Source organism: Micrasema longulum, unplaced genomic scaffold, assembly GCF_059751315.1.
Source record: "Micrasema longulum isolate JH-2025_06_02 unplaced genomic scaffold, ASM5975131v1 h1tg000388l, whole genome shotgun sequence".
Lineage (NCBI taxonomy): Eukaryota > Metazoa > Arthropoda > Insecta > Trichoptera > Brachycentridae > Micrasema > Micrasema longulum.
In genome coordinates, this window is record NW_028277589.1 from 138,148 (window position 1) to 158,516 (window position 20,369).

General features: G+C 34.8%; 1 protein-coding gene across 1 annotated transcript; it reads left to right on the top strand.

The window, feature by feature from the left end:
• The first annotated feature begins 979 nt into the window (after window positions 1-979).
• Window positions 980-19,351, top strand: LOC148281979 (large ribosomal subunit protein uL4-like). Its single transcript, XM_088225815.1, has 9 exons — window positions 980-1,070; window positions 4,417-4,594; window positions 6,720-6,801; window positions 9,298-9,461; window positions 11,993-12,117; window positions 13,411-13,509; window positions 15,327-15,462; window positions 17,793-18,088; window positions 19,044-19,351. The coding sequence occupies exons 1-9, from the start codon at window positions 1,068-1,070 to the stop codon at window positions 19,305-19,307; spliced, it is 1,347 nt and encodes a 448-aa protein (XP_088081941.1). The 5' UTR covers window positions 980-1,067; the 3' UTR covers window positions 19,308-19,351.
• The last annotated feature ends 1,018 nt before the right edge of the window (window positions 19,352-20,369 follow it).

Below are 20,369 nucleotides of genomic sequence, written 5' to 3' on the forward strand. Positions count from 1 at the left end.
ACACGTGGACCGGATCATCTTCTAGGAATTTAGCGAAAACATGTGCGATACTGCAACAGTGACTAGTGACCACCGAACATCTACGAAAGCCACCCTTCGGATATTTTTTATCTGTTATGTCATCCATAGTGTTGAAGTGCTTTATCTGTTTAGTTTTTTATTGTTTACTTTTTAGCACGAACACCTTACAAATTTACTATTATGCTCAATATTTGTTTTTGTAAATTTATTGATGATTTTAAGTTGCCAGAATTTCACTCGTCCATGCACTTTGTAGCTGCCAGACGATTAGTAATCTAGCTTCAATAGGTAAATGTTATCAACTATCAAATATACACATTTAGTAAATGAGGTCTAGATTTCCAACCGTCCATGCGCTCAGTAGCTGCAAGACTTGTTGTAATCTAACTTCTATTTTTATAAATTTGTTTTTTATATATTTTTTTTAATTATCACTAAATCTCTAAACTTTATTGCCAAATAAAAAAAAAAAGGAAATAGGGGCTAGATTTCTTATTGTCTATGCGCTCTGTAGCTGCAAGACGTGCTGTAATCTAGCTCCTGTATATCATAATTGGAGACGAGAAACAAGAATCCCAACCGTCCATGTGCTGTGTAGCTGCAAGACGTGGTGGGATATTTATTTTTTGTACAGCGCCCTTGAGGTGATTTTCACAAAAACGGCGCTATATAAATTATCCAAATATTTATATATAATAAATTAATTTATTTTTAAAACAGATTACCAATGGACGCATGTAAAACTAAATATATCGGGGCTGATTATTCTTTACAACTGTCCATATCTTGCGAATAATAAAAATGAGAAAATTTATGATAAGAAAAATTGTTCCAACGTAAAAAACTGTATTTTAAAGTGTAATACAACTAACCCCAGCAATGCGGCCATGCTTACTTAAACGTCAAAAGTATTTGTTTTTTTTTGTTCTGGTACCAATTTTCTTTTATCCGTTTCCGTCTTTTTAGTTCTCCGTGGCATGGCGGATAGTCCATCCCGCCGCGGATAAGTGTTTTATATGTGATATAGTGTCGCCAAAACAGCGAAAATGGTAAGCAAATAACCAAAAACCTACTAAAATGTGACTGTGCTACAACTTAATGGCGGTCAGTTGGAGTTTCTGTTTTAATTGAGCCCGATGGCCGCGTCGATATTCTGGCATGTCGGCTTTGGAATCCACGTGTTTTGCAGTGAAATGTTTGCGAAAACTTTGTTATTCTTTGTCGAAACGTGATGCAAACTCGGTAACATTCAATATTTAGAAGATTTAAACGTAGATTTGCTAGTTTTGGCAGTGATTGTGTGTGTAGTAGAGTTGATTTGTGAATCCGCTCACCGTGCGTCAACTATCCACACGATTTTATGACATTATGTCTTTCGTGTGTTGATAATGTCGCTAGATCATATCCCAGCGGTGGCACTAGGCGTTCCCTTCTTGATTTTTCAATAGTCTACGTGGGGCAGTGCCGCCGTACACCTAAAATCCGACATCAAGTAAATTTAAAAAATTAACCTCAAAATTTTTCATATGTCAGGATAGTAATACACACACCAGAGAAGATCCGTCTACAGAAGCGATGTAGTCATTGCTTGCCTAAAATTTATTTTTTATTTAAAATAATATTTATTAACCGTTACGCATTACATTTATTTTACAAATATAATATATAATTTTTTATTCATAATCATATTTTGATAATATTTTTTACATCTTTTGCAAAGTTTGTCTCGAGTCTTTTGTTTAGTTTTGTCTGGTAGTTTATTGTACAATTTCAGTCTTTTATTTATTCATTTAGGATAATTTATTTAGCGCCATTTCTGTGTAAATCACCTCAAGGGCGCTGTACTATGAGCATCTCAACAGGCCTTGCAGCGATTTACATTCTCGTCTGATTTCATCATTCGTAACCCTGTCGTACATTGATTTCCCACACATTCGTCAAAGAGATCGCATTTTGTTATACCCTATGGTAGTATGATCAATAATTATACTTTATGTAGTTTATTACAAATACTTATTATACTGTGGTTAGAGAGTGACTGTTTACTAGGAGAGACGAATCCAGAATGACTTGCCAACTGTGTTGGTATGCGTACGACTGTAGATATATTGTTGTCACCAACAATATACCTACATTCCTTACACATTTCAACCGCGCTCACTCAGCTTTCATCTTCCTCTGCTAGTTTCATGTTTCACTTCCATACACGAGTGTTGGGACTTAAACCCCATTGTGTACTGCCAGTTTAGCTTCGATTGACATATTTTTATTAGCAATTACTGTGCTCAGTGCGCCATTCATTTTGTTGCCCGCATTCACTCTCCTTCCAACATCCTTTTCTACTTGTTCAAGACATTCGTTGTTTACATTTATTATGCAGTCAGTAACCTCACTTCCCCTTTCAAATACCATCACTTTTGACTTACTTTTGTTCATCACCAATTCTCTCTCCAGGCATACATCATACATTCTAGAGACTAATTGTAGCAAATCCTCGTTGCTGCTTGCTAACAGAACTGCATCATCAGCATACAACAAGCAGCTTACCAATACTCATACGTTCTATCTTTTTCATACAGTTGTCCATTTATAGATTAAAATGTAAAAATATTGTATATAAAAATAAAAAATATTGGAAAAAATAAATCGGGTTGTGGTCCCGTGGCTAGTGTCTCGGACTCACAGACCAAAGGTCTGTGGTTCGAATCTCACTCTACTACCCCAACTTTATTCCCATTTTCTAATAATGAGTTATTTACAACTCATTGAAAATGGCCCTCAAAATTAAATATTTGGTTAAATCATAAGAACGCAAATATTTATTTTTATTAAAAATATATATATATATGTGGGAATAACATTTATTTAGAGTAAGACTGATCATCTAACCTTTAGGTTACAAAAAATGATCAAGATACGCTGCGATTGGTGTACCAATGCAGTGCCCTATGAACCATTAGGTGCGGAAAGGGAATGATGATGAATAAGTCGTAAAAAAAAAAATATTTTTCCTCAACCCTTATTGATTTAAAATTGTAAAAAACGCGATATTTCCCTAAAAATATTGGTTCTGGGGGCTGTTAAGATTTTTTTTACTCGTAAGGGGTCATGTATTAAAAAATGTTGAAGAAACACCGCTCAAATAATAATGTTTCGATAATTTATATAGCGCCATTTTTGTGGAAATCCCCTCAAGGGTGCTGTACAATAAATAAATATCCCAACACGTCTTGCTGCTACTGAGCGCATGGACGGTTGGGATTCTAGTTCCTCGTCTCCAATTATGATATATTACAATTATGATATATATGAGCTAGATAACATAACGTCTTGCAGCTACAGAGCGCATGGACAATAAGAAATCTAGCCCATATTTACATTTTTATTTTCAATTTTTTTATTTGACAATGAAGTTTAGAGTTTAAGTGATATTTTACAAACGAAATAAAAAGCTAATTTATAAAATTAGAATTTATATAACAACAAGTCTCGCAGCTATTGAGCTCATGGACGGTTGAAATTCTAGACCCCATTTACTAAATTTAGATATTTGATAGTTGATAACATTTACATAATATGATAGCTAACATCACAAAAAGTCTTGCAGCTTCAAAACGCATCGACAAATGGAATTTTAACGACATAAGAATGATTTTAAAAAGTTAATAACAAATATAATTTTAAGAAACGCAATAATAATACATTGAGCAAAGAATTAGTAAGTATGGCAATTAAGTGAACATGTAACAGCACAAAAAGAAAAATATAAAAAACTAAACAAAGATAGCATTCTTTAACTTATTATTAAGGTTTAAGGTTAACAAGACAATAGACGATACTCAAACTCGTCCCTGTTTTATTTTGGTGTGCAGTAAACAGGATCTATTGTTTGATTATGTCCAAATGCTTGCAGACTGGCTGGATTTCCTCCCTAGGGAGTTCATATTTAAATTTATTTCAACAGAGAGGGAAAAAGTTTTCGAGAAGAAATTTGGAAGTCTAGGCATTTACAGGTCTTATGACCTGTCATTGGCTGGTTTAAGTGGCCACTTTACACACTGTGTAACATTCAGGAAAATTGTTTCCAGGCGTTGCCTAGTAGGTGATTTGGTTCAGCCGGATGAATCTCAGTTTCAGCTCTTTCACTTCACAAAAGTCAACAGATGGAAGAGTTGAGTAAATGTGGATGTTCAAACATGGGCAGAATGGTGAATGTTACACAGTGTGTAAAGTGGCCACTTAAACCAGCCAATGACAGGTCATAAGCCCTGTAAATGCCTAGACTTCCAAATTTCTTCTCGAAAACTTTTTCCCTCTCTGTTGAAATAAATTTAAATAGGATCTATTGTCTTTTTCCTAGTAAATGATAAATAAACAAATATAAACATTTTCCAGAGTCTCTCAGTGGCCAGGCCGCTGGTGTCGGTGTACAACGAGAAGAATGAGGCGCAGGACAAGGGCGTAGCCCTGCCCGCCGTGTTCCGGGCCCCCATCCGACCGGACCTGGTGAACCAGGTGCACGTCTCCATGGGCAAGAACAGGAGGCACCCCTACAGCGTTAGCAAGGAGGCCGGTGAGTGACCACGCACGCACTGTTTGTTACAGACATCGTTTTAATTCGATTCAATTCATTTATTTTAAATATAACATATACATTACAAACATATATTCAATACGTACATATTATAAGAAAAAAAAAATACATGAAAGAGACTCATGTCGAAGTAGTAGGAGAATCCTGCTCCGGAAAACCACTTCGGATACATGGAAATGTTCAACATCCAGAGCGATGTTTTCAGCATAGCGATAGCCCTTCCAATGGCAGGGTGCTCCTGTATATCGGAATTTTATTTATCTTATAAACATAAACGGCAAATCTGCCTTTTACAAACATTTATAATATTAACGTATTTGGCTTAGTATTTTTTTTTTAAACATGAATTTCCTTATACCCAAGATTTATATAGAAAAAAAATTAAACCTAAAAATTATACAAGATTTATATTTAAAAAATTAACCTAAATATTATACAGCATATTCAGTAGAAAGTTTAAATAATAAAACATTCTACAGTAATACAACAAGAAAATCATAAGTACTGTTTCACACAGCTGGGCAAAGTGAACAAAAAACTGTGTATATTATGAAATGTATGAATAAATAAATATAATTACCATTCACCATCTTTGAAAAAGTTCAAAAGGTTAGTTCCATAGGAACAATACCCTACACTAAATATATCAGATACGTGGGAATAACTATTGCCGAGTTCATTAAGTCTGTTTAATACGGCATTACAAGCATACACTGTCCGTGTATTGTTGCTACAAAACGGTGGCACCTGTCCAGTCATTCTTCCAGGCGCCCTGAAGTTGATGAGAGATAATAGTTCAGGGCAATCCCATATTGAATTATTGAAATATGAAACAATCTACGCTGACGCTGTGTTAGATAATTATCAGGAACATGCTAACCAATGCTCATCATAATCTTAGAATTATCCACCATACCGCGCAATAATGGATAAAAATGTATAGTCAAATACACATTCCTTCTAGTCTCATAACTGTTGTAGCCGAGCATACCCCGGAGAAACTCAGTCGGGTGGAGCCGAGGATAATACCCGCACTCTCTCGTGTAGAGATATCTCAGAAACTTCTTTTGGATTTTTTTTTAAATGCCGCCAGGTATTGGTATGACTACCCGAAGGCCACAACATTTTTGGCAAATTTTATAAAAGAAAACATAATTAAACTTTAGTTTTGAGATTCTGTTTTCCTCATTGGTAATCTTATCTTTTTTTTTATTCCTAGTTTCATATGTATGACATTGTTGGTTAAATTTTTTTAATTTAAAAAAAAAATTATTTGTTGCTTAACTGTGGTGTATTGTGTACGGGAGTGTGTTTTAAAAATAAATTGTACTAATATTAAATTGAAAAATAATTCACCAGTAAGCTGGCCAAACCTTCCGTGTTTAAATAACCATGTCAGACATGTAACACAAAGACAACTTAAACAAATACCACTTTCGGACAAAGGGATTTTGAGTATTATTCAATTAAAATGTATAACTTACTTCCACTATCTATTAAAACAATTAGTAACGAGAAAATGTTTAAAAAGGCTATAAAGAAATGGATAGTGTAGCTGGGTAGAAGTAAAATGGATCATCTCATTCCCCCAAACCAATATTGAATCAACTGCTCCACAAGTCTGTAGCTTATGTTAGGTTTTTGTTCTTTCATTGTGCGTTTTGTAATATAAATAATACAGATGTACATATATACCTAGCTTTTAAAACAATCTGAATATTTTGTTAATTATCTCTGTTTATTAAGTTAGTCTTCTATGTTTATTGTCAAATGTAAAAATATTTTTTAAAAAGTATATTGTTAAGTGTCCCCCGCACGGGTAACCCTCAGTGAGGTCACATTATTTTTATTATTAATTATAGTTTAATTAAATGAATAAAAGAATTATGACGAATCGGGTTGTGGTCCCGTGGCGTGTGTTACGGACTCGCGGATCAGAGGTCCAAGGTTCAAACCCCACTACCCCAACTTGATTTCCATTTTCTAATAGTGAGTTATTTACAACTCGTTGAAAATGGTCACAAAAATTTTAATATTTGGTTAATTATAAGAACGCTATCATTTCTTTTTATTTATTTTTAAAAAAGATTGTCCTCGTTTCCAGGTCACCAGACCAGTGCCGAGTCGTGGGGTACCGGGCGCGCCGTCGCCCGTATCCCCAGAGTGAGGGGAGGAGGTACCCACAGGTGAGCGACCCAGCTGTTTCTCTCTTCTAAAAATATATTTTCCTAAATATAATTAAATATTTGTATATTATTATTTATTTATTATTATTTATTATATATATACGGCCTTAGCCAATTATAACAGTTACATGAAGAAACGTAAATGCAAGAAACTGAACAAAAAGAACATAAAACTATTTAGCAAAGACAAACAAGGGCAAAACAATAATTGTATACAATATATTCAAAAAAACGAAAGACCTAAGACTTTGAGCTAAACCATGCCAATCCAACTTCATCCCACACTGTTTAGTCGCGAAGAGATCTACGAAAAGCCAGAAGATCTATCCCAAAGAATTCCAAGTCGTGTGATGAATTGACTAATCTACACATTCTGGACATTGGGGCTTAAAAACCAAAGTTGCTCTTAGAAGATTTTATAAATAGCGGATTTTGACTTCTGGTGACACGGTTGGGAACATGAAAAGAAATTGATTGCAACAGAGATGGAACATCACTTAAAGCATTAAGTATTTTGAAAATGCATATAAGGTCCATCTCAGTTGAAGAAGATTTATAGGCAGAATGGTGAATGTTACACAGTGTGTTAAGTGGCCACTTAAACCAGCCATTGACAGGTCATAAGCCCTGTAGATGCCTAGACTTCCATATTACCTTCTCTTAAATGTTCTTCATCTCTGTTGTAATATGTTACTATTTTTAACTTTTTTTATTTATTTTTGCGTGCGTTTTTGAGATATTTCATCCTACTTCGAAATGTTTAAATATTCACGTGTACACGAAAACATTTTAAAAATTTAATTCCGGGTTGGGCTGGAATTCCTCATTGTATATGTATATCTAGTGTAAAATAAATAAAGTGTGTCATGTCGAGTTTTGTCACCCTGCGTCAACTATCCACATGATTTAACGACATTATGTCTCTCGTGTGTTGATTATGTCGCTAGATCGAATCCCAGCGGTGGCACTAGGCGTTCCCTTCTTGATTTTTTAATAATCTATGTGGGGCAGTGCTGCCGTACATTTAAAATCCAACATCATTCAAATATTTGATAAGATTTACTCCAAACAGTGTGGTCCCATAAGAATTTTTTTTTTCCTAAGAAAGCGAAAAATAAATGTGGTCAAACTGCATTCATACTACACTTCTAGGGGGGCGATGTATTTATTTTTTTATTTTCTTTTATTCAAGAAACACAGTACGGTTACATAGTTTGATATTTAACACAGTTAGACTTGACTCTAATGGACCAGTGAAGTTTCCATATTATAAAGTAATTATATGTAAGGTTATTAATTAAAGAGAAGGAAAATAAACATAAGTTTTTTTAATTGAATCTGCATTCACTCCGTAACACTTCATTAAAAATGATCATGAAAATAAAACTTTGTTATTTAGTGTTACACAATTTTATTATTTTACAAGAACACTCCTTTAGTTTCGGGAGAGCACTCCTCCCATCGACGGGTGATGTTTTATATCATTATTTTCATAATAATTTATAAATAGAAGTTTAAAAATTAAAGTAAAAATATGAAGAAAATTTGTATGAGTAATTAAAAGTTAAGAATTAAAATAAAGAATGAAAAACATGCTCAGATGTAAAAATAAAATAAAATAATAATAATATTTTTTTTTTAAATGGAAAAGCATAAATATACGCATACATATTTTTAGGGATTCAAAGAAACGATGGGAAGAATCTTTAAATAAGAAAATAAATTTACGTCAATTTAAAAACATCTTCAAAATTAATGACACATAGTAAGAGCAGCAATATATTGATTTCATACACATATAATAATATTATATGCAATTGTAAGTTGTTAGACATAGTTGATTGAATACAATATTTAGGTATTATATAGATTTAAATTTTAAATGGAATAATCAAATTTAAAATATTACGAATAAAAATGTAATTATGTTTTCACGAAAATATAAATAAATTATTGCACGGTCATAAACACTTCCAACTTTTTATTCTCGTGACGCTATATACAAGTAGGCGCTGGGGTCGTTTGGTCCCCCCTTTCGGATAATGTGTAATTTTTGGATACTTGGTGAGGAAAAGGTTAATAAGGCATGATTCAAAATTATATAAAATGTTCCCGTAAAACAAGGAATACATAAATTGTAAAAGAAAAAATAAATAAAATGTAACTATGAATTTAGTAAAACTAAACCGAGGAGTTTGATTAAATAAAAAAATAATTTTACTTATAAAATTTATATTTGAAGCGCTAACTTTATTTTATTTTATAAGGTGATTTAACTTTTCAGTTATTTTATTACCTACTGGTTTAAAATCCACGCGAGCGTCCTTATCTTATCTAATAATACTAAATTATACCTTGACAAGTAAGAAAGCTTATTTAGCCCTGAAACTAGTCTAATAAAATAAGTGGTTGAAAACAAAGTTTTCTTTATTTTGATTATGTGTGAAAAAAAAATTTTTGGACGATTGTAGTAGTGTGGACGTACACCCTTTTCAGGTCTGGGCAGGGAGCCTTCGGTAACATGTGTCGCGGGGGGCGCATGTTCGCACCGACCAAACCGTGGAGGCGCTGGTATCGCCGCATCAACCTGAAGCAGCGCCGCGGAGCCATCGCAGCAGCCCTGGCGGCCAGCGGAGTCCCCGCGCTCGTCCAGGCTAAAGGTAACCCCACTCTGCACAACTTTGTTCCCATTTTTATGATTGTGAATTATTTATAACTCGTTGAAGATGGCCCCCGAAATTCAATATTTGGATAAATCGAATCGCAAGGATTTATTCTTTTATTTTTAAAATTCTCACGTCAACACGAGTCTTATCCCATTCTTAAACTGTAATCCTGATCACTATAGTCCTTAAAATATAGCTTGATTAGAATGACATTTGTCAGCAAAAGTGACGACATAACTTTGTAGTAACGTCAAAGTAGTTATTTATATTGTCACACGAAAAATCATTCGTATCTGGCGTGTTAATTAATTTTTTTAATACAATGCTTGACACAAATATATAAAATCAGCTTTAAAACTAAAATAAATCCAGCCAGCATAATAATGTACATGCACATAATATTATGCCAGCCGAGTATTTATTATCATTATATTACACACACAAAATTATAATTTATGCAAAGTTGCTTTGACTGCTTTACCCCGTTCTTAGACAGTCAATAAAATATAAAAAACAGTAATCAATATATAGAAACAGTTATAAAGATGACAGGACAAAGTGAAAAACAATGTAAAAAATGGAGTAAAAACATGGTAAAAAATGTAGTAAAAACATGGTAAAATTGTAGTAAAAACATAGTAAAAATGTATTAAAAATGTAGTAAAAACATAGTAAAATTGTAGTAAAAATGTAGTGAAAAAAACCTAGCAAAAACCACACAAAAACTAAGTAATAAATGCAGTGAAAACATAGTAAAAACCATTAAAATATATAAATATGTCCAAAAAATATTTTGAAACTCTGTAAAATGCGAAATAAAAACAGAATACATAGTAAGAAACATATTTAAAGTCATAATAAAAAATGAATGCATGTGTATAGCAAATAGCATATTTAAAGAAAAAAAAACCTAGCAAAATACCGAGTAGAAAGAGAAAAAAATATATACTAAAAAATAAAGCAAAAGATGTAATAAAAAAATAAAAATACATAGTTAAAACAAATTAAAAAGTCACGAGGATCTTAAAAATTAAATCAGTATTGTAAGGAGCATCGGTTGAATTAGACCCTAACCTCGGTGATATGAGCCAGTACATGATGAGATCTGCATACAGAGCATTGGGTTATGAGGCTATGGAATAGTCGCTGATTACTCGACACATTGACACTTTCTGATGCTGGCAAATATCGCATACGGGGTTTGCGCAAGTCTAAATTCACTCAGGCTAGAAATATAATATAATATAGAGTATAGAAATTCTTATTAAGTAGGTTTTGAAATAACACGGTACGAACATGAACTGAAAACATATTCCGATATGAATAATGAATATATCAGAATACCTGGTTTTTAAAACCTCAAATTTCACAAACCAACATTATTTCAGGAGAGTTTTTAAGCTAAATACCACAGATTTACTATTTTTTTTTATGTCTTTTAATACATACTATAAGTACACTATAGAAATAGACAATTTTATAAATCTTTATATATACAGGTGTTCGGCAGAACGTTGAACATACGAAAATGGGGAGTAGGTGGGGTCATTTGCTACCTACTCAGCCCCAAAGATTTGACCCAGGCCACAAGATTTTTTTAGATGATTTTTTTTTTAAATTTGGAATTTTGTAACTTTCATGCCTTTAGCTCCTATAACTTTTTTTTATGGGCAGATCTGATTTTTTTATATGTTCATTAAAATCTTAATGCTTGATAGGTCCTTTTAAAATTAATATTTGTTTCGTGGTATTGGTAGAAACAGTTATGGACCCTCAAACATAAAAAATAGTTTAAAAAAAATTTAAAGCTCAACTTCGCTTTTCATTTAAAAAAAACTAAAAGTGATGGAAGACTTCCGATTTCTTTAAAACATACCTGAAGTATGAGCTTTCTAACGGTGTGTAGTTTTTTTTTATATCTTTTTTGGAACCAGAGTTATTCGTTGTTATTTACCTAGCCGGACCATTTCGACGAAATTCTACTTATGTGGAAAGTAAAATGTCTTGCAAAATTTATCAATGCAAAGGTGAAAATAATGAAACGGATTATGACTGGGATGGTTACACAAAGGGGTCTTTTCTCTCTTTCACTCTCTGAAGGAAGCGCCCGGCGCCCATGTGGCAGCGGCGCTTCACAAAGGAGGTAATAATGATAATGTTTCACTAATCAGATAGTTTGTCCTAATCTTTCTGTTGTCAAAATCACTATCTTCAAGATCTAGAACATACAAAACAGGAATTGAATTCACTACTTACAACAAAAAAATAATATTTCACTACTCTAACTGGATTCAGCAGTTTAGCTACAATAGCGTAAAGCCTCATTTTTCACAGAAAGATGAAAAATAGTGATTCCATTGTAATTTTTTTTAGTTGTCGTCAAAATGGACTAAAACTGTTGCTTGAAAACGTAAGATAAAGTTGAAGTTTTGACAGAAACACCGACAATCCTTATTTTTTAACTCTCAGTAAACCCGCCTGTCCCCTGTTATACGTAAAGTCCGCATAATGTGTCTGTCCGCCAGGTCACGTCATCGACAGCATCCCGGAGCTTCCCCTCGTGGTGTCCGACAAGGTGCAGGAGCTCACCAAGACGAAGCAGGCGGTCGGCTTCCTCAGGAGGATACGCGCGTGGGGCGACGTTCAGAAGGTAAGCAATATTCATTTCTCGAGCCGTGTCCGAAGAACACTTATCGGAATTCATCGCAGCAGAGAGGGAAAACATTCAAGGACCCGCCCAGCGCCGCCGGAGCGCAGTGACGCGCCAGTATTGTTTGATCTCGATTGCGCACGCAGTAATGTCCACCCGTGGTGCTCGCCTAGCGCCCCGAGTAACACTATGTGCTAGAGTAAGCGGCTCTTCCCCACGCCGGGTGTGCCCCGTGCGCACCCGGGCCGGGGAGAGTCACACAGCCACAGCGGCGGGAGGAACTGCCACCCAAATGTCGGCAAAATCGCCGATTTTAATTTGTGACGTCACAGGGGGTGTAATTTTAAATTTCTGTCGGGATTTTCAAAATTACAAAACACATCTATGATAATATCGCAGGGCTTACTACTACAACTTCAAAATCACCATTTGTGAGTTACCTACTTAAAACAATTTTATTTTATCCTCCACGAATGCTACAAAAATATGAAGTCAACGCATTCAACTCGTCATAGTATGCTCGTAATATTTTTCCACATATGATACATACAGTAAGTTATTCTAGGGAGCAACAAAACCGAGGAAAACGCTGAAGCGAGGAATAGAAAAATCCATGGAAAAAAAAATACATAAAAAAATAATTATTATATTCGACTGTACTAAATATACTGTAGAACAATTGAACGTAGTTATACAGAAAGCAGCCAGCCATAGAATAGTGAAACTGAGATAATAGCCATTTTGTGAAAAGAGTGAATTATAAAATCTACATAACAGTTTGAATGTTTTTGACTTGAACAAACGATAAACAATGAATACATAAGTTTTTTATATATATTACAAACAAGAATCTTATTGTGTATTTGACCAGTTGAGTACCATAAGATTTTTCTAGTTTTTTGGGTGTTTTCTGCAAATTGATAAATGCCGTTATTGCGATCAACACCTTTTTCCGAAGGTGATTAATACAGTTTTTTTGATATGAAAGCGGTCTGGCTGTTTTTAGCAGAACGTAGAATCAAGTTTACCGCACCCGATAACATCAATACCCCATTTTTCCGAATTTGTGTACTGGCTGCTTTCTGCATAACTACGTTCAATTGTAAAAACCGTCATAATTGGGGATTGTTCATATTTACCTATGATTCTTTTATGATGACCTTTACTGTGAGCGAGCCGATTTTAGTTTAGTTTGACAAGTCTATTAACAAATACAAGTAACCACCGATCTTCCTCATCAAAGCGAGATTGTCCGGAACGAGGAAGCTAACCATTGTTCTGTGCCACTTCTAGGTGTACAAGTCCAGAAGACTGCGCGCCGGTAAGGGAAAGATGAGGAACAGGCGCAGGGTGCAGCGCAAGGGACCCCTCGTCGTGTACCACAGGAACCAGGTCGGTGCAACCTCGTCGTATTAGCCATATCACCGTTTGTGTAGGAAAAAGTCCAGCAGTCGTGATGAAGATCACTCATTAGCGATCGGCTAATCAGGTAGTTCTGTGAGCATGTTTACACTACGCATACGTGTTTTTAGTCCTGTGCTACTGGCTAAAATTTGGTGTAGGAAGTCTTGTCAAAATCTTGCATTATTATTATGGATAACTTATATAGCGCCATTTTCGTAATAAAATACCTCAAGGGCGCTTTACATGGTGATTCTATTTTTAAATTAGTTTAATGGAAGCTTTTAAATTTGTAATTTAATTAAAACAATTTATTTTGTCGTCACATGCTACGGATTTATTTAATTGATTTAGAGAACAAGTGGGTTTTAAGTTTTTTCCGAAACATCACTTCACTCTCACAGCCTCGCGCCTCTGCTGGGAGAGCATTCCATGCCATAGGGCCTGCGACCGCAAATGCGCCTTCACTAAATTTAGTTCGCTGTTTGCGTAGAGGTATAATAACTTTTCCTCTCGCCGTAGACGTAGCTGATCTAAGCGTGAGACGCCTGTCAGCTAGTTCATCTGGAATGCATAGTTCCCTTAGATATTCCGGAGCAGAGTTGCGCAGTGACTTATACATAAGCCGAGAGAGTTTGTATTCGACACAAACTATACAAAATGAGGTTTTTAATGTAATTAATATAGTAGTTTTTATTAAAAGTCGTTATTATTTCAAATATAATTCTTACATGTTTTCAGTACAACAATAACACAAGACATTCAATAACACTATCAACGCACAGTTCTATAAAGATAACGAAATACGACATTCGAGATACGGTGCGAGGTCATTGCCGAGCGGGAATTTTAAAACTGCTGGGTCATTTTTTCGCCCGCTCTGATTAAAATCTTTTATAATATAAACAAATATAATCCTAGGAGTTATTCAGAGATGTCACTCATCGACAAATGTTCGGGGAATATTTCGATACAAACTTTTTGGCCATCTATCGTGTATTTATCAAAGTATCAGCCTGTAAAGTCAAAAATGTCTAAAGACAGTTGCCGCGTACGGGGCACGATTTTTTAGACTGTCTAAAGATGGTTCCCGCTGGGTTAAAAAAAAGATATTTTAAAGTTTGTAGTGAGCATTTACAAATAGAAATAATATTAAAAATGAAGAAAATTTGTAAGAGTAATTAAAAGTTAAGAATTAAAGTAAAGAATGGAAAACATGCTCAGATGTAAAAATAAAACAAAATAGTAATAACATTTTTAAAAAAAAGGAAAAACATAAATATACACATACATATTTTCAGTTAACTATATATATTCAGTAAATTCTGCTAAAAACCTGCATAAAACAATATCTAGAACACCTTTGAACCGTCCAGCAATTAGTGATAGTGGCACTACATAGTCATTACATAGAAAGCCATTTTCAGGAGAAGTGTACAAGTTTGGATTTTATTTAAGGGAAGAGAGAACATAGCAGTCTACTGCATCTATCCTCTGCCAGTTCATAACACCATCCACCATGCGTAACACCATCCAAATGTAAAAAGTGTGTTTCACCGACTGAAATTTGTGACGTCATGGGCTTTAACAAACCTTTTATGTGAAAGATCCATTTTTTTATAACTATCCACGGCTTACTAAATAAACAATATTCACATGATGAGATCTGCATACAGAGCATTGGGTTATGAGGCTATGGAATAGCCGCTGATTACTCGACACATTGACACTTTCTGACGGCGCCGCTCGCGCCGCGGCCCGCACGGCCGCGCGGGAACACGACACTAACCTCCTCCGCCTGTTCCCAGGGTCTGGTGAAGGCCTTCAGGAACATCCCCGGCATGGAGCTGATCTCCGTGGAGAAGCTGAACCTCATGAAGCTCGCGCCGGGAGGCCACGTCGGCCGCTTCATCATCTGGACAGAATCCGCCTTCAAGCGATTAGGTGAGCTTCCAATACTCTCATAGTCATTTTAAAAAAAGCTTAAATTTTGGTTTTTAAGAAGGAATTGTGCCTTCAATGGTCATTTTTTTTATTAATGAATTTCATAAAAGGTACATGTTTTTAAAAAATTCTATACATATCTACTTTTACACATCTAGCAAATGTTATTTATTTATTTATTTTTATTCAGAAAACATACAGTCATACTTAAAAAGTATTAAAAACAACAATTTTTTAACATAAAAAGACCAATTAAGTTTTCATAAATTATGCAAAAGATATAAACTTTAAATGTGACAAAAAAATTAAATAAATAAGAATTTCAAATGAGAAAAGAATAATTGTTAACATTTGTGTTTTCCATGGAGGTAATAAATTAAAATAAATAAAAATACAGAATGTATGTAGTTCCGAGCCATCCATGCACACACGCATGAACGCACATATAAAACATACACAAACATATACATTACATGCGGCACATATCTATATAGATAGCATAAACCACTACAAGATGCACATTCAGCAACTATCCCAAATAATCGACCCCATGAAGAAATTTTCTGTACAAATGAAACGTGCGGTTCAAAATGTCAACATCAATACTGAGTCCATTATAAGTCCATTATGACTGTAACTCTCCAAAATAAGATATTAACTCTTGTGCTTGGAGAGTGACTTACACTGTTGTAGTTGTTTATTTATAAGAGTTTATATCATTTTAAATACGAGTACATGAGAACAAAATAAAAACATAGGATATATAAAGAAAAAAAATAAAAACAATAATACATTCATACTAATTAAATTTAATGTAGTTTTTACACGTGTTCAAAAAAATTCTTTAGATTTAATAAAGAAAAACATTTTATTTCCAACATTTTTTGTTTACAGAATGGTTTTTTTTTTAAGAATAATATTTTGGTTGTAAACATTTAATTTTTACCGCATGTTTTTATTAAAATTTGAATGGCATTTGACGGCCGATATGGTCTGTTTTTTTTTTTTTAAATGGCTGACTCTTGAAATGTAAGACTGAAACTCGAAATATTGTGAGAACCGAAGAAAGTAAGTCGGAGTTGCACTGTGAGACCTCGCGCAGGGTCCCGTACCCTGGGGGAGGTGTCACCGACACGGTGCTAGAGGAAACGGGAGACGTTGATCCGCCGGCTGGTGCCTCCGTACAGCCGGGGGGGTAGTTCTCCCTACAGACCGTTCACCGGCTCGTATTGCACGCGTCGGAAAATGGTCTCGCAATATATATTTGTATATACATAAGTTTAGTTTTTCTTTTATATAAGTGTTTTCAATTTTTGTTTTTGAAATATATTTCTTTTACTATCTGTCTGTAAGTAGGTTATTTTATGTATATTAAAGTCATAGTTTTTTTCTTAGTAAAATTTACAATAACCCACTTGGTAAATTGAAAGTTTTTTTTATTTTATATCAATATTGAAAAGTCATGAAAAACCCTTATTTTTATTTTAAAATAGATGCGATAACAGTGTAAGAATGTATCTACAGATTAATTTTAAGTGGGTTTTTATTTCACAACGTTACATTGTTACTTTAGTGTGTACCTGAAAATATCACTTTTGCTATTCCAAGGACGACATGTTTTATTTATATCGTGCTTTTAACGACATGGCTATATATATATATATATATATAAACATCTTACGAGAGGGGTTTTTCCATAGATACACATATCTTTTATAGAGGAGAACTTAAACATCGGGTGAAATCTGTGGTCAAGTACGGAAAAAAATCATTCTCGGAAGACGAAACAAGTCATATTATATAATCTTGTATATCAATATATAAATAAAGTATTTCAACCAGTGAAAGTTTATTTTGGATACCTTACCAATTATAGTCCCTGAATCTAAAAAATTGAGATGGTATAATTTTATTTTTTCTTGTCTCGACTTAAAAATACATTCGAAAGTTCATTCTGGTAAATAGGCGCGAAGGTTTTCACGGTCACTTTAATTCAATTCAATTTTTCAATTCAATTTATTTATTTTAAATATAACATATACATTACAAGAATATATTCAATACGTACATATTGTAAAAAAGAAAAAAAAATACACGAAAGAGACTCGTGTCAAAGTAGTCGAAGAATCCTGCTCCGGATATTATCAATATCTTCACTCGGTATACCCTGGAGATGGTAGCCGAAACGTCGGAACGAATCACTCAAAAACGAAACATGTTCATGCTGGTATTTGTACATTTTTTCAAAGAAAAGCTTATGAAGCATATTAAAATTATAATATAAATATTATCAATCGCGTTGACTATAATGATACAATCACGTTCGCCAGACGCCCTGTTCGGCACGTGGAAGGCGCCCTCGCTGGAGAAGAAGGGCTTCAACCTGCCGCAGCCCAAGATGGCGTGCAGCGACCTGTCGCGCCTGCTCAAGTCGGAGGAGATCCGGCGGGTGCTGCGCGCGCCGCGCAAGGCCGTCGTGCGCCGCTGCCGCAAGCTGAACCCGCTGCGCAACGGGCGCGCGCTGCTGCGGCTGAACCCGTACGCCGGCGTGCTCAAGCGGCGCGCGCACCTGCGCTCGCTGCGCACCGTCGCCGACCGCCAGCTGCGGCAGGCCGAGAAGGACGGAGTGAGTATACGCCCCCTGAATTACTCTGTAGATTAAAAGCACTGTAGTCCTTAAGGACAATATTTTAAGATTGTCCAAATTTTTGAAGACAAGGACTGGATTCAACTCCCTAGGGATCTGTTAATATTAATATATTGAAACAGAAATGAAGAACATTAGAATGTTACAGTGTGTAAAGTGGCTACTTAAACCGGCCAATGACAGGTCATAAGCCCTGTAAATGCCTAGACTTCCATATTCCCTTATTTAAAGTATTCTCCATCCCTGTTAATTATGTAATTTGTTAAATACATATAAGTTTATACTTATAAAAATGTTATTTTCATGTACTTGTAAATGTTTTTCAATAATACAAGGATTTTTAAATATTTTTTTTAAGAACAGTAAGTTATTGTAAATTGGGCAGGATCAGGACGAGGATGCTTGAAGAGAGGATAAGGAGGGGAAGGGAGATGTACATATTTATTATTATAATGTCTACTAAGTTACGTAATGCATTTTAGAGCAAATTTAAAAACTGACAGAGTGACGTTTGTGTAATCTATATCTTTAAATTTTGTATTGTACACTGAAAAAGTTCTAAAAAAAAAAGCATTTTTAACATATGATGTTTTTTTGCTTGTTTAAATCTTGTCTTGAGTTAACAATGTAGCGTAGCAATGGCAGTTTCGCGCATGTGCGATGCTTACCCAGAGTCATTAAGGAGCTGCCGCCATTATGAGTTAGCTGACTGTTTTGTGCGCTTCGCATTGCTTGTTTAACATGCTGAATGTGAATAAGGTCTAATTCGTTTCCATAATGCACAGAACATTAATCCAGTCCACATTTATCAACAAATTTGTGATCAAAGGGAACTCTTTGTATTATAACCTCTTTCGAAATCAATATTGTTTCAATTTATTTACTTCCCGAACAATAACACACTTCTAACCGCGCAAATGTTCGCTCTCTTCAGGTTAAGCTTCCCGACACACACGTGGCCGTCCGCGCCAAGAAACTGCGCGAGCGCCGCGCCGCCGCCATCAAGAAGCACCGCGCCACCAAGGTCAAGAAGCCCAAGGTGCCCAAGGCCGTCAAGCCCGCCAAGGCCAAGGGCGCGGCCAAGCCGGCCGGCAAGCCCGCCGCCAAGCCCGCTGCCAAGCCCGCCGCCAAGCCGGCCGCCAAGCCCGCCGCAAAGACCGCCGCCAAGCCCGCCACCAAACCCGCGCCCAAGAAGTAAAGGGATATATTTTATATTTGTGATTAATTAAACGCTTCGGAGAACATTTGACTTTTATTTATCCATCCCTTTATATAATCCAGCTGCCTTTTAGTACAGTATCAAAGAGAAGGCAGTAATCTATTTCTACGACTATAATAATCTCCTATTTTTCTTTACTATTTGAAAACGCATACTATTGCCGTTAAGACAAACGTCCCTAACCCTAAAAACATCATTTTTAGAAATCGTAATTTGAAAGTTTGGAGACGAAGGAAAAATCTGATTTTTGTGTTTTGCAGTCTGTTTCATGTCTTATTAATAAATTCCGTTGGTAACTATTTCTTTGGGTACATTATAAAAATTAATTTATATCAAAAGGAACAATTTTTTGTTTCAATATATACAATAAACCCCTGTTATACGTTCGAGGGAGCAGGAAAAAAGTGTTAAACTGAGAAAATGAAAAACTGCAGAATTTTTTTTTAAAACTCATTAATGGGGATTATTAATATTTATCTATGGTTTCATTAAAATTATTTTGTATTTTTTCCATCAATACCACTATGTGTTTTTTTAATTGAATTTAAAAAAAAAAACATGTTTAAATAATTTTACGTAGGTGTTAACCTTAAAAACACGAAAATAAACATTTGAATTCACATAAAATGCACGCAATGATTTTTTCAAAATAGATAAATAGGTATCTAGGTGCTTGTTTATGATTGAATTTTCAAAACGAAAAATTATTAGTATTCAAATATTGAATTTATGTAGGTACCTAGGTACTTGTTTATTGTTGAATTCCAAAACATAAAATTGATAATTTTCAATAATATAATTCTTTTCGTAAATTAATGTCAACTGTTTGCGCAAATTAATGTCAACTGTTTGCTCAACTGTTCGCCCTCTTCTTGAATATGCCTCCGTGGTCTGGTCTCCATTCTATGTCAATCGCATAAATCACATTGAATCAGTCCAACATCGCTTGCTTCGAAAAATAGCGTGGATGCTCGGACTAGAGAGAGATAATTATTCTTATGCTGAAATAGAGTCAATGTTAAATATTTCTAGTCTACAAAA

What these genes read in the sequence shown, in the direction of transcription:
- LOC148281979 (XM_088225815.1), top strand. An exon ending in CAGCGTTAGCAAGGAGGCCG is followed by an intron (nt 4,595 to 6,719) that starts GTGAGTGACCAC and finishes CCTCGTTTCCAG; the next exon opens with GTCACCAGACCAGTGCCGAG. An exon ending in TCGTGTACCACAGGAACCAG is followed by an intron (nt 13,510 to 15,326) that starts GTCGGTGCAACC and finishes GCCTGTTCCCAG; the next exon opens with GGTCTGGTGAAGGCCTTCAG.